Here is a 12,813-nt window from a genome sequence, read left to right as displayed (position 1 = left end):
AATTGTAAAGGATGCTGTATGCGCAAGCAGAATGATAGCACTTGCCAGGTGGTTCACAATAATAGACTGAGAATTTCACTATTTTTTAAAACTTAATGTGGAGGTGAAGGAAGAACCTCTGAAAGATATGTACAATTAGATTGACAACTTGTATGTCAGGCTTCTTTGTTGGTGTCATTTAAAATAGCTGAAATAGTGTTGCCACTCCCTGTCTCCATCCACTGAAATGAGGCTTACACTGGAAGTGCTGACAACACCATTATCTTTTGAGATGGCACCATGCACTGCTTTAAATGCTGGTTATGAATGTTAATGTGTTATCTGAAAGATATTTTTTCCACATGTAGGCAGCCTAGGATAGAGTCTTAGTAATGAATGTAACGAGTTCAGGGGGAACACACAGTATGCTTATGTGAGTATTATAATGATTGGCATTTTTGCAAACAGCATATGATAAGTGGTGCAATTTTATTTTCAAAGTTTAATCAATAGAGAGCTCTTTGATATTGCCACGTACTTTGCAAATAGATGCTTCCTTGGCATGCCAGCAAAACAGCTTCTCTATCACGGTGTGTTTATGCTTAAGGTTTAATCAATTTGCTTTAGTAATTGTCATAAATTTTGATATCCCCAAAAATAAATTGAAGCTGTAAAATAATCGTGCTTTGGGGTGGCGTCCTGCTGCTTGCCTGGGTCATCTGGCTTTATAAAGGATAAAAAGGGCACAAAGTGCACCACTATGCCAAGTACAAGAACATGGGCTGTGTGCCATTTTTTCCCATGTATTACAAACCCATGTCATCTGTTGCACAGGAAACTGAGGAGGGTCTTCAAGGGCTTAAGAAGGACTTTAGCAATGTCTTGTGTTACCTTTTTGGAGTGAATTTCCTCTCAAATTGGAGGAGTCTGAAATGACTTTCACACCCACTATGGGGAGGCCGCAGTATTACAGTGCAGACCCCCCAGTCATTTTGATCCTCAAAATGGGGGCAGTAGTGGGTGAAGCTCATTCTGTGTGGGCACAAACATCCACTTAGTCTGAAATCCCTGAAGTGGCTCCTTCAGTGGGTCCTAGCATCAGTTCTGATGCTCCTCAGGGAGGCTGAGAGGGGCAGAGCATTTGTTGTCCATCTGTGGGGCCTTTGAAGCCAGTGCGGAGACTCTGGGAATGTGCCCTGTTCCTTTGGATGAGTTTCATTCTTTCTGAGCATACTCCAATTGTCTGTGTTGCTTTTGTTCTCGAAATCTGAACTTCAAAGGATTGTTTCAAAAACATTTAGAGGCTGGCCATGGCCACAAAGAGCTGTGGTGCTAGCCCTGCTTGCAGCAGCCTGCACAAATTCGTGCCGGCCCCACAAAATTGGTCCCAGGGAAGCCTGGTTACTACAGATGGCTGTTAGCGATTTATTGGTTGTGGCAGCGTAAGGACACACAGTATGAACTTGGAGATAACCTTTGGCAGGGAACTCTCCCTCTCATTCTTTCTGATAAAAATACCGTCATTGGTAGGCATTTGGGAAGGAGGGAAGCTGGAGCTTTTCAGATGACTTGACCTGAATCTAATGGACTGCCACTAGCGCTCATGCACAACGTCCAGAGATGTCAGTGGGAGATCTGTGCCTGGCACCACTGCAGGGTATGACCCGCTCGGCATCGGGCTGGGTCCTGATCTCAGCACAGAAATTCCTCTAGAGGCATGCGGGGTTATGCCAGGCTGACATCAGCGTAAGATCAGGGTTTCTGTGTGCTCTGCATATTAGATGAGTTGTTATAGACACCCATGAAGAAATGGGTCCTTGAATTTTGTCTTTTTTAACGCTTTTTACTTCCAGCAAAAAGATACCGTTTCAGCAGCCAGATACTGCAGCTTCAGCAGTAGTTCCACTTATTTTTTATACACAAAAGATTTGAGAGAATGACCTAGAGAGAGCAAAGGGATTTTCTCCTTTTTATATAATTTTATTATGTGATATATGGGGCGTGGGGGAGCTCTATATGTGTACATATGTACATATATTTATGCACATATGTTTGTTTAAATAACGTGTATTTTCCTTGGCTGTCTCTAGCGAATGTGAATTTCTGTGGTGCCTTTGTAAATATGCCATAATGACCGATTCTTTTGGATTCTTTGTGCTATCTTTGCTTATGCTGAATAGCAGCCGACACTTTAATTGGGATGACTGAGTTGAGTGCATTTGCCTTTGGAATTGGACACTTTTCAGTGCGAAGAGAGGGTACCACAGACTGACTCTTCTGTCTTTATCCTCAGTCAAAACTCCATTAAATCAGACCTGTAGTTTGTAGCATGGGACATTCTCCATTTCATTGAAATGCATGGGAAAGGCTGAAGACTCACAGTTTTTAAGGTTAATTAGATCCTGAAAAGGAGAATTAACTGAAGTTGTTTTCCCTGTCTTTTTTTTCCTATCTTTAGGAGCCTTTATAATTACCTTCATCTCTGTTGGCGTATTCATATATGCTTTTCCCTTTAAAGGAAAAATACCATGTACTTTTGAGTTTATTAAAAACCATTTTGATAGACAGATTCTACTAATTCTGATTTTAAACTAAAATGAACGCTGTGCTGGTACATTGTGTTAACATTTATGCATCAGATCTTCCTATATATTAATATGAGCCATACAGTTAATCTTTATTCATATTTAACCGAGCACTAATATTATTCACTGCATGGGCACTAAAGGAAAATTTGATTTTCAGTTGGTTACATTGTATTTGGAAAATAAAGAAAGGTATTTATTTGAACTATTTGAAACTATTTGAACTATTTGAAAATAGTTCAGGTTATGACCATTGAAAAAGTCTTTGGTGGAGGTGGTGGATTTAGCAACCAAGTTTTCCAGACTCCCCTAATGTACTTGCTGTGGACCCTCCTGTAGATTCAGAACTGTAAATAACCTATTTCTTTTGAACTGTGCTTGGAAAGCTGCCTTTGGCTGCATGAAAATATTCTCCTTGTATTCATATAGTATCAGTAGTCAAGTGACCTGCTGGTAGAAATGTGCCAGTGGAAAAATCACTTCTGTACACCCAAACAGGGCTTTCAAAGTCTTCCTTGCTGCCAGCACAGCCAGTCCTTTTGCAGGAGACCATGCTAAGTTTGAGGCAGTCGATTTAGCAAACTGTTGACTGGAGTCAGTCAATTTCTTTTGTGTATGTCCTCGACTTTTTTTTTTTTTTTTGGTGTGTGGTTGAAAATAGAGCTATTTCTCATTCTTACCCTTCATATGCCAGTATACATAAGGAAGAGTATGTAATGTAGGAGGGAGACGTCAGCTTGTTCTTTTATTCAACTGTAGTTGAATTGATTTTGTGGGTGCAAGAAGTTGCATTCCTGGTCCTCCCCATTCCAGGTTTCCCTGTGTTGTGTTCCCTTTGAACCCTTGTCCTCACATCCTTTTAAGAGTACTGCGTATTCTCTTCTCTAAACCCGTATCAATAACCCAGGCATGTGGTGGCTTGAGCAAGTTCACTGTAATTTCAACAATCATATGGCTCTTCTCATTCTAATGATGTTCCTTCCTCCTTGTTAGTTTAAGGCAGTTTTTTGTGGCTTCTTTACTGTTGCTACACAACACACATCAGTCATGAAAGAGTGGTGTTCTGAATGGACTGCAGGATTTTCTTCCTGATCCTTTTTTTCTATTCCTGTGATCTCCTTCTTCTCATCTCAGCTCTAGGTTTTAGATCTGTTGTACTGAATGTAAAATGCCTGGCAAGAGCAGGACTGAACAGAGAGACTGACAAGATAGACTTCTGATCAATCACATTAAAAAAAAAAAAAAAAAGAGTCAAACTGGAAGAGGCACAGAGGAGAGACTGCTGTGGGAGTGCAAAAGAAAAATGGGGCAACTCCTTTTTAGGAGCACAGCTTGGAGACTCCTGGGCTATCAGGAATAGTCAAATGCTGGAACTGGAAGCCATGTCAGTGTAAAACAGTGCTGAAGCTAATTGTCCTAGTGTTACGCTGAAGTAAGCTGTTGTCTCAATGATGTTTATGAGCTTCTGCATGCTGCTCTTTGCTTTGTTTCTTGGAATTTGTTTCTTGTGTTGGGAATCTCTGCAGCCACAGGGATGCTCTCTGTTTTGTAGCTATTGGGTCTGTTGATAACCAGGAGATACCAATACATCTTTTGTCCTGCTTCTTTGGCCCTAGTGGCAATGTAACTCGGTCTTCTGCCATTAGCCCTATGTCGTGTCCTGCTAAGGACCCTGACAGTCACAGTGTGGTGATTCCCAACTGGGCAAAGGCAAACGAGTGGGACTTAATATAAGAACACAGGTTCTTGCATTTTTCTGAGATGTTGTGGTGCTCTATTTGCATGGTCACCTTTGGGTTTCAGTGCTAATGACTGATTTGAGGTGATGAATAAACGACATACACTTAGTGTTACCTTCAGAAATTATCTTGACTTTTACTATAGCCAAGAGATTTGCTTTTCCACTCTAGCCTCTGTTTTGCAAGCACAGAGTTGGTGTGCCAGAGAGGCAGGCTGAAAGGCATTTCTGAGCATGTAAGACTTTAGTTCCTTGTAATTGCTTGTGATCAGCTTTGCTTTGGATCCTTAACTGAGGCAAATGCTGAGTAGCTACAAAGAGTTCATGAATGGGGCCAATGCATGGTTCTGCTGCAGTGTTCTCTTCACACTTAGGCAGTTCACACCTGATGTCATCTAAGATTTGAGATCGTTTTAGCACACCCTCATTTGACACATCCTCGGGCATCCAGGAACATCTTGAAAGTTTATTCATTTCAGCCAACTCCCAGAGCACTCTCAAGGCTTGGCATTCTCCTTGTTTTCATAGCTTTGGTGTTCTGCCACGTCAAAGCAAATGGGCATCATTTGACACAAACAGACACGAACAGATTACCTGGAGGTACAAATACAGTGAGGTAGGAGTGTTCATAACTAACTAGTGGCTTTTAATGGTGGCTGAGTCATGGATTCTCCCCATGGCTTTGAAACTGCCAGCAAAACAGACTGCCAGGATTATGTGACATTTAATACAGTACTGCTGGTGGTATCAGTGCAGTGCCCAGGAACCTCGACAGTCACTCAGACTCCTTTGCCATAGGCGTGGGAAATCAGTGAAGAAGATGGTCATTGCCCCAGCTTTAACTGTGTAATGAAAAAGAGATTCTTTGTCATCATCAATGTTAGAGCAGCCTCCAAAGAGCACAAAACCATTCTGCTTTGAAACATATACTTGTTTTTGCAGATGCTGGAAAACAAGTAGTTTGGATTCCATACAAGGGAATGCCTGGTAATGAGTCACTTGTATAAAGAGAAAGTCAAGATGCTTTGTGTAATTGCTCAATGTCAGAAGAAAGCTATTTTAACACAGCTTAGCAAGTTATGGATGTAAACCCCTCCTTTTCTGGCATCTCCTGAAAGCAGTGTATTACCTTGCTAACAGGCAAAATGCCATCCAAGCAGATGAGCTGAGGTAGGCAGCCAAAATAACACGGCCAGGTTCACCAAGTGTGTCTGTTGAGGTCAAAGCTCCTGGAAGGCAGAGTAACAGAAGTGCTGTGTCGTGAGCTTCTGGGGCTGCCACCTGCTAATTGGATAGACCGTGTCTGCCTTAGTGCTGATCAGAGCTAATGCCCGAGATCAAAAGTTAGCTCAGTGAAGATAAATCTGCAGTGTGAGAGAACTCATCGTACAATTAAGAGTTACTGAAATATGGAATAAGCAAAGCAGTGATGGCATGTATCTGTGTGGAAGTGTGTAGAGAGGCAAGATCCTGAGGCACTCACTGAATCTGAACAGTTTGCCATACAGTTTAAAGAATATTAAAGGTCTTAATTTCTGTTTGAAGGTATAGGCTATAAAGAGCAGAGGAGGGAAGACTCCTGCAGCTAAACTGCATCCTTGCCAGCTATTCCCTATATATTAGAATTCCTCCCTCAGTTTCTCTAGAAATGGCCCCATGTCCCTAGGAGATACTACAGGATTTTCTGATTGCTGCACAATCTTTTCAGAGGTCCTGAGGGAATTAACACATCACCATAAGGACATGTAAAGACCGTTCTTATACTGAGGCAAAGCTAGCTCTGACTGCCGTCTTCTGTGGTATAGGGGACTCGGGCTGTAATAAAATCAGAGAGATTCCTGCCACAGAGGTAAGTGGGGAAACATACTGCTGGGGATACTACTTTTCCCCTCCAGCTTCAGTCTTGTCTTTCATTGCCAATGAAAATGTATTGTCTTAGAGCTAAGTACCACTTATCTCCATCTTGAAGGCCTCCTTCACTCAATAAGGCTGGGAACGGAGGAATCATATGAGCTGCTGAAATACCTGTTTCAGAAGCTTTCCATTTACAGTAATTTTTTTCCAATCCCCTTTCTTTCTACTCAAACACTTTGGGGAATATGGTGTGTAAAGGCTTTGGAAATAAAGTGCAATCTAACCTGGAAACATGGGGTAGCTTTATTTAAAGCAGGTACATGCACACACACCTCCTACACACATAACCTCCTTTTTGCCCATGTGAAAAGAAATGCTGTCCTGGAATTTGCGGTCAGTGCGTCCTGTTTGCAGGTGTTACACATTCAGGACACCCAGCTGATCCACAGGGTAAGGCTGGAGGAGCCAGAAACCATTGTTCTCTACTGCAGGACACCCTGGCAGGACAGAAGATGAACCGTCCTTTGAAAGGCAGCAGCATGCTTGCACAGAGGCTTAGAGCCTCTTTTTAAGGTGGATAGTGTCAGAATAAGATCTACCATGAGCATTTCATGGTGTGCCTGTGTTCTGCTACTTCGTTAGCAAGTACTAGATGTAGCTTGAGTACTCTGACCCTTGATGGACTGCAAGCGTGACGCCGCTTCCAGCTCACATCTAGCTCTCCCTGAGCAGGCAGTCGGTAGCAGATGCCCACCCCAATGTGGGCCCAATGTCTCCTTGGGCTGCCCTCTAATCCTGACCCATAAACTGGCAGCTGGCTTATTGTCTGTCCCAAGGCATGGGTCTGTGCACCCCAGCTAGTGCCCCACATCGCTATGACCCCAGCGAGATGCTGGTCCTGCCCAGGACCTCTCATACCTCCCATTTGTCCCTGCGATGAATGCCTTAGTGTGCAGGCACTTACTGTGACCCATTACGAACCAGTATGACCCAGCAGTGTGTCCTGCCCAGTGATCAGTGCCACAGCCCTACCGGCTCCATAAAGACACATTTACTTGCACAGCCCTTTCCTGTTGTAACAAACAGCGTGACGTGGAGGGGCAGGTATCTCACTGACATCTCAAAGACAGCTGCCTCAGCACCTCAGTTATACCATGCTGCACCCAGACGGCTCTGTGAGCTGAGCTGCATTTTTGGTGTTTTGTTTTACAGGTGTACCAAGTGCACTGAATTTTACAAAACCATGACCTGAGCCCTCTGCATAGTACTTATTAATAGCAGTCTCAGCCTCGGGTGCTGTGTGCTGCATACTAACAAGTTGTTTTCATCCTTCCAGGCCATGGGAACTTCCTCCGCGCGCGCCAGCATCCTCGTCCGCTCCTCGCGTGGTATTTGGAGCCTGCACGCAGCAGCTTGGCCTGACATGCTGCCTGCCAGAGCTTGAGGCTTGGGGCAGCCCACGGGGGACCTGCAGAGGTTTCGGTAGGTTACAGGTGATTGCACTTACAAGGGAAAAAAAGAAAGCCATCACTTGTTCAGGAGACTGTGTACAGGATTGGTGATAAGGAATATTTTTGCATTTTTTTTTTATTACTGTGCAGACACCTTTTTCATAATTTCTCTTCTGTCTTGAGGTGAGACGGGCTGCCCACTACACCAGCAATATGATGCTATACTGCTGGCAGCCTTTCTTTCTCACAGCCCCACTATAAATGCAGGGCAAACAGGCAGGAAAGAAATGTGAAAAGGGAGGAAGTTGTGCCCTTCTGTTTCCCTTCTCCCATTTTCTGCCTGCTTTTTTCCTCTTTTTTTTTTTTTTTTTGTTGTTGTTGCCCTGGTACAAATGTAGGTACAACCCAACCCTCTGAGTCTCAACTAGCCAAATCAAGACAGCTGCAGGCTGCACTTAACCTGTGTAAACAGCAGTGAGAAGGTTTTGCTCAGGATGGGCTCAGTCAAGACATCAGCTCTGATTTCTCTTCTATCTCTTCTTGTAATAATGACAAGTGTTGCATGGTTTCTGCTCCATTGTTTGGGTCAAGAACACACTGTTTAATAGCCAATTATTTCATACCCTAAGGAAGTGTTGGGAAAGAAGCTCCTGGGAAGAGTGAACTTGTTTCAGGAAATGAGACTAATGTTCAGCAGGTGAGATGTTTCCCTTTGCTCTTATTCATAATACTGTCCCATCCCAGTGCAAGGCTGAAGTTGTTGCTATAAAAGGAATGGTTCAGATAAAGCATAATAATTTTCCCTGATTTTTTTTTTCTTCTTCACAAAAAGTGAAGGTTTAGCCAGGGCATCATGGCAAAATTCCAGTTAGGTAATTAAATTCTGCTTACTGAAAATTCCCTTTTCAAAATCTCTCCCAGAATACAACCTGCTATTCCTCTGAGCACTTTAAAAGGACTGATTCGTTTTAACTTCACAGCTACCTGAATCCTGAAGCCTGCCAAAGTTATCCTTGACTTTCTAAACCAGAAAGCGCAGTTCCAGATGAAGCATCTAAAGCAACATTTCGCATGCTTCATTTTTGTTGTCTGAATTTATCTTTGGGTACAATTCACGCACTCAATCTGTGTACCAAGTGAGTCAGATTCTGCTGACTAGCAGGAGTAAACAAAATTATTTGCATGACAAAAGCAAATACTATGTAAAACTCTATTTTTATTAATATGTGGACTAGGTTGTGAATAAATCCAATTTGTGCATTGGATTTTACACGTGCAAAAATACAATAATGAAAAAAAACCTTCAAAGATAATCTGAGGTGTGCGGTCTGGAAAAGCAATCCAGAATAGATGATCCGCAGTATAAATTACTGCAATTTATTTTTTTAATTTACTCACGCTGCTTTAATTTATTATTGTTTATTCATTTGATAGATGGCATTTAATTTCAGTATAAGAGCTTCGGGATGAGTGTTTGATGGTAATGGTGAAAATTTATTCCTGGGCAGAAAGCCAGCGTGTCACAGCCATGTCCCACTTATGCCCTCCAAGCTGTATTTAAGTGGCCTTCTGCTGCCCTTGGGGTATGTTTTACACAGGAAGCTTAAAGCCTAATGCAGGCCTGCAGCTTGCTCACCAGCATGAGGGAAAGACGGCTTTCCCGGACTTCTGTTCTCTTCAGCAAGAAAATCAAATAACTGGATTACTGGCCTTCCAGTTGTGCTCAGCATAAATGGTTCAAAATCCCATTGTATTGAGCTTCTGAGGTGAAATGTAAATTGGTAAAGAAAACAAATATATTGAATTGCTCTAATGTCAGTAGCATTCCTGTTACCTGTTTGAGTGGAGTGGCTGTGACTGGTCTTTATACAGCTAAATATACATAAGACATCTGCTGCTGGGCTGTCTGTATGACAAAACAATATAGCAAAAAAGACCCACCCACAACAACCTACTAGCGCACAGATTAATGCAGGTTTTCCTTCTTTGCTTATTTTCATCTTTGGAATAGAGAATGAAAGCAAACAGATAAATTCATTGCAGGGTTAAAATTACCTGAAGATCTATGCAGAACATGAAATATTGGGGCTGATAGTGCAGAACTTTATTGCTTTTTTCTGCTTATACCTTCATATACATTGACTTGAATTTCCTGCCCTCAGTCTATTTTTGTTACCTGCACATATGTTATATATTTATCTAGGGCTCAATTCTATTTGTTGTGTTGTGTTCATAAAGATATAATATCAGCTAAGACTGAGAGAAGCATCATAACACATTTTAGATCACTTTATTGACAATATTTTGCATATTCACACATACATACCATGATCCAAAAAATTTTGAGGCAAATCATTCAAATATGCAAAATAAACAAGTCCACGAGCAACTGTAGCTGAGATAAATCCCTATTCTTTACTTCTGTTGAGAAGGAAATTTCTCAAACAGGCAAGGATTTGATCCTTACATTTTATGTGAGTGGTTTCTCTACATGTTTCTTGTTACCATCCTTTTGTATTTGTGTCTATAGAGCACTAAACAGCTATTGAAAAAAGGCTGTCACCATGATAGCATGTGCATTTATTTCCCTTCACCATTTTGATGAATACAGCATGTACAGGGAGCAGAGGGCTGCAACCTCTGATGATGTAAGCTGGTAGCTCCTGTGTTCAAGTGAAATTTTTTGCTGGCCAGATATCTGACTAGAAATTGTAATGACTTGGGTTATTATAGAGAAAAACTCACTGATCAAATACACATTAAATTAAAATCTGAGATACATTTTTGTACCTTTTTGAGAATCTAGCACATGCTTTAGAGCATATTTGTATTAATAAGATAACAAACACATAATGGATGTGGCACTTACCCACCTGAATAACATCTTCAAGTTAAAAAAAAAAAAAAAAGATTGATAAACAATGCATTCCATTAGTTCTCTCTTTAACAACTAATAAACTTCCTGTTCATTAAGTTATTACATGCCATTCCTCATCTTACAAATAGAACCCGTAATTCATTTTTTCCCAGAGCTGCACATTCTTTAAGTCTACAGACTAAATTACCAGAGTACATTTTGTCAATAACGCTTCTGTTTTGTGGGGGAAGGACGGAGCAGCTAAGTAAAGTAATATGAAATGCAAGCCATTTTTTGTGTCAGAGGTCATTTATTTGCTTCAATATTGCATTTATTCTATTCGTGCATTCGCTAAACGATGATTATTATGGAAATCCCATGGTTAATCACTGTGCTACATTTAAAATGTTCCACATTTTATTGCAGACTGTTACACTTGTGAATCTACAGAGTTATCTTGGACAGTAAACTGTCCTTTTGCAATGAATTGCTGACAATCTATTAGTTCAGTTGCACATTTACTGAAAGATAAAGGCTTTCTTCTGTGAGCAGTGGGAAAGCCGCAGAGGCAAACAAAAATCATCCATATTCTGCAGTCCTAAACCAAAAGACTTGTCATTTCTGAAGCCAGAAGAGCCCAGCACAGATGCAGGCAGCCAGTGAACCTTTCTGTGTGGGAAGTTATATGGGACTAATTTGTGTCTTAGACCAAGTTTCCAATGCTACTCTTCTCACCAGGGCTTGAAGTGGGATTAGTGTTCTCTGAGTATAATATATAGTATCTATTTGGAAAAAAATACAACCTAGTGATAAAATGCTTGCCCGGGGAGTGGGATAGAGCGGTCGGGGTTCTTTGCAGCTTACAGTGATTTAAAACCACTTCTGCTGCCCAGAAAGCAGGCAATCAAGATGGGGAAAAAAGATGCAGCCTCCCATTTGCTCTCCCGGCCTGGCATTCAGCTGGATGCTCAGGTACGGGTCCCAGTGGGTACCCCATGAGAAAGCATTCCATGAGGAGGGGGTGCAAGAGAGAGCTGGGTGTGGTAAGGCAAAGAGGCCATGCAGCAGCAGCTCCCACCCCCAGATCCCAGCACGTTTAGTTCAGGGGTGGGGGACAGACCCTGGAGAGCATCCCAGCACCTTCCTTGTAGAGGAGCTGCACCAACCCTGGGGATGCTCAGAGCCTCCCCCATCTCTCCCCCTTCTCATTAGAAGCTGGAAGCTGTCTGCTTTTTCTCTTCAGTGGAAACGATCATCCGTGAGCAGTCATAATTTTCACCAGAGGAAAAAGAAAAAGCCCTCCCCCCACAACTGTCCCTGGGGGAATTAGATGGTTCAATTTGCTGCAAGCACACTAGCAATTAAGCATCACCTATATACGGGGATAGGCGTTAAGTCAGTATTAGTCTGAGTAAGGAAAGGGATGAAAAAGATAAGCACTGAACAGGAGTAGTCAAGACTGGATGCTCTTAGGGGGATGAATGAATTTTTAACTGATCCAGATGTGTCCAAAATACTGTATTGTGTTACCATACTTGAATATCAGCTAGTACTTCTTCCCATTGAGTTTGTGCAACAAATCCGTAGGCAATCATTGTCAATGGAAGAAATAATAGTGTCACTGGAAAGCACCTTTTTAAAAAAAGAGTTGTAAAAGGGTGCTATGACAACAATACAATGGGGTTATGACAACTGCAGACTGAAATATAAATGAGAGATCAATGAAAAATATAATGTTTTTAAAAAATTGAAAATTTAATAAATGAAAGGGGAACAAAAAGTTTCTTACTGATGCTTTTACCCATATCGTTCCTCTCTCTTGGTCTTAGCTCCATCCAGACTTGAACCCCACTGAGAATATGTCCTGACTTCACAGTATGGGAACCATGCTGCCTCGGCTATATTATTGCTTTAAGGTAACTTCTGAGGCACATAGAAATGTATGATTGCTTCTGTGACAGCTCTCTAGACATGCCCTTATTGAAGCATTTGTAAAATTGGATTGATCTAGATAGCTAGATAGTGAAATATTCAGTATTCTAATTGAGTTTCTTTATCTACCATCACTCTTTATTGTGATTGTAGCCTGTGTAATTTGATTACCAATTTGTAACCTTAGCACATAATATATGAAAATTACCAGTCGTCTGAAGACACTGGAAATGTTCAGAGGAATTGGAAAAGTAGAATGGGAGCTGTGGGCCTTCTGCCCACAGAAATTAGTGACTGCTGGCAGCTGGAGTCTAGCCTCCAAACCTCTAGCACAATGTAAGTTCATTTAGACTAGCTGACACCTCCTGAGACCCTTACTCTGAGCATACCTGGTATTTTTGGGCTTCTGCTTTATGT

At 41.7% G+C, this 12,813-nt stretch overlaps 1 protein-coding gene across 47 annotated transcripts in view; it reads left to right on the top strand.

Moving 5' to 3' along the window:
* LOC308176931 (uncharacterized protein) overlaps positions 1–12,813 on the top strand; it is a 112,037-nt gene that overhangs the window by 32,765 nt on the left and 66,459 nt on the right. For 23 of the 47 annotated variants that reach the window (XM_080553400.1, XM_080553398.1, XM_080553399.1 and 20 more), the window contains exon 2: positions 7,493–7,638. In XM_080553400.1, the coding sequence (XP_080409526.1) occupies positions 7,493–7,638 (146 nt within the window). Of the gene's footprint in view, positions 1–7,492; positions 7,639–8,236; positions 8,305–9,115; positions 10,544–12,813 lie in introns of those variants that run through there. The other 24 variants (XM_080553423.1, XM_080553424.1, XM_080553414.1 and 21 more) reach the window with 4 other exon arrangements.

This window comes from Anser brachyrhynchus (assembly GCF_964034855.1).
Source record: "Anser brachyrhynchus genome assembly, chromosome: 13".
In the NCBI taxonomy this organism is placed as follows: Eukaryota; Metazoa; Chordata; class Aves; order Anseriformes; family Anatidae; genus Anser; species Anser brachyrhynchus.
This window is presented reverse-complemented; position numbering and strand designations above follow the sequence as displayed.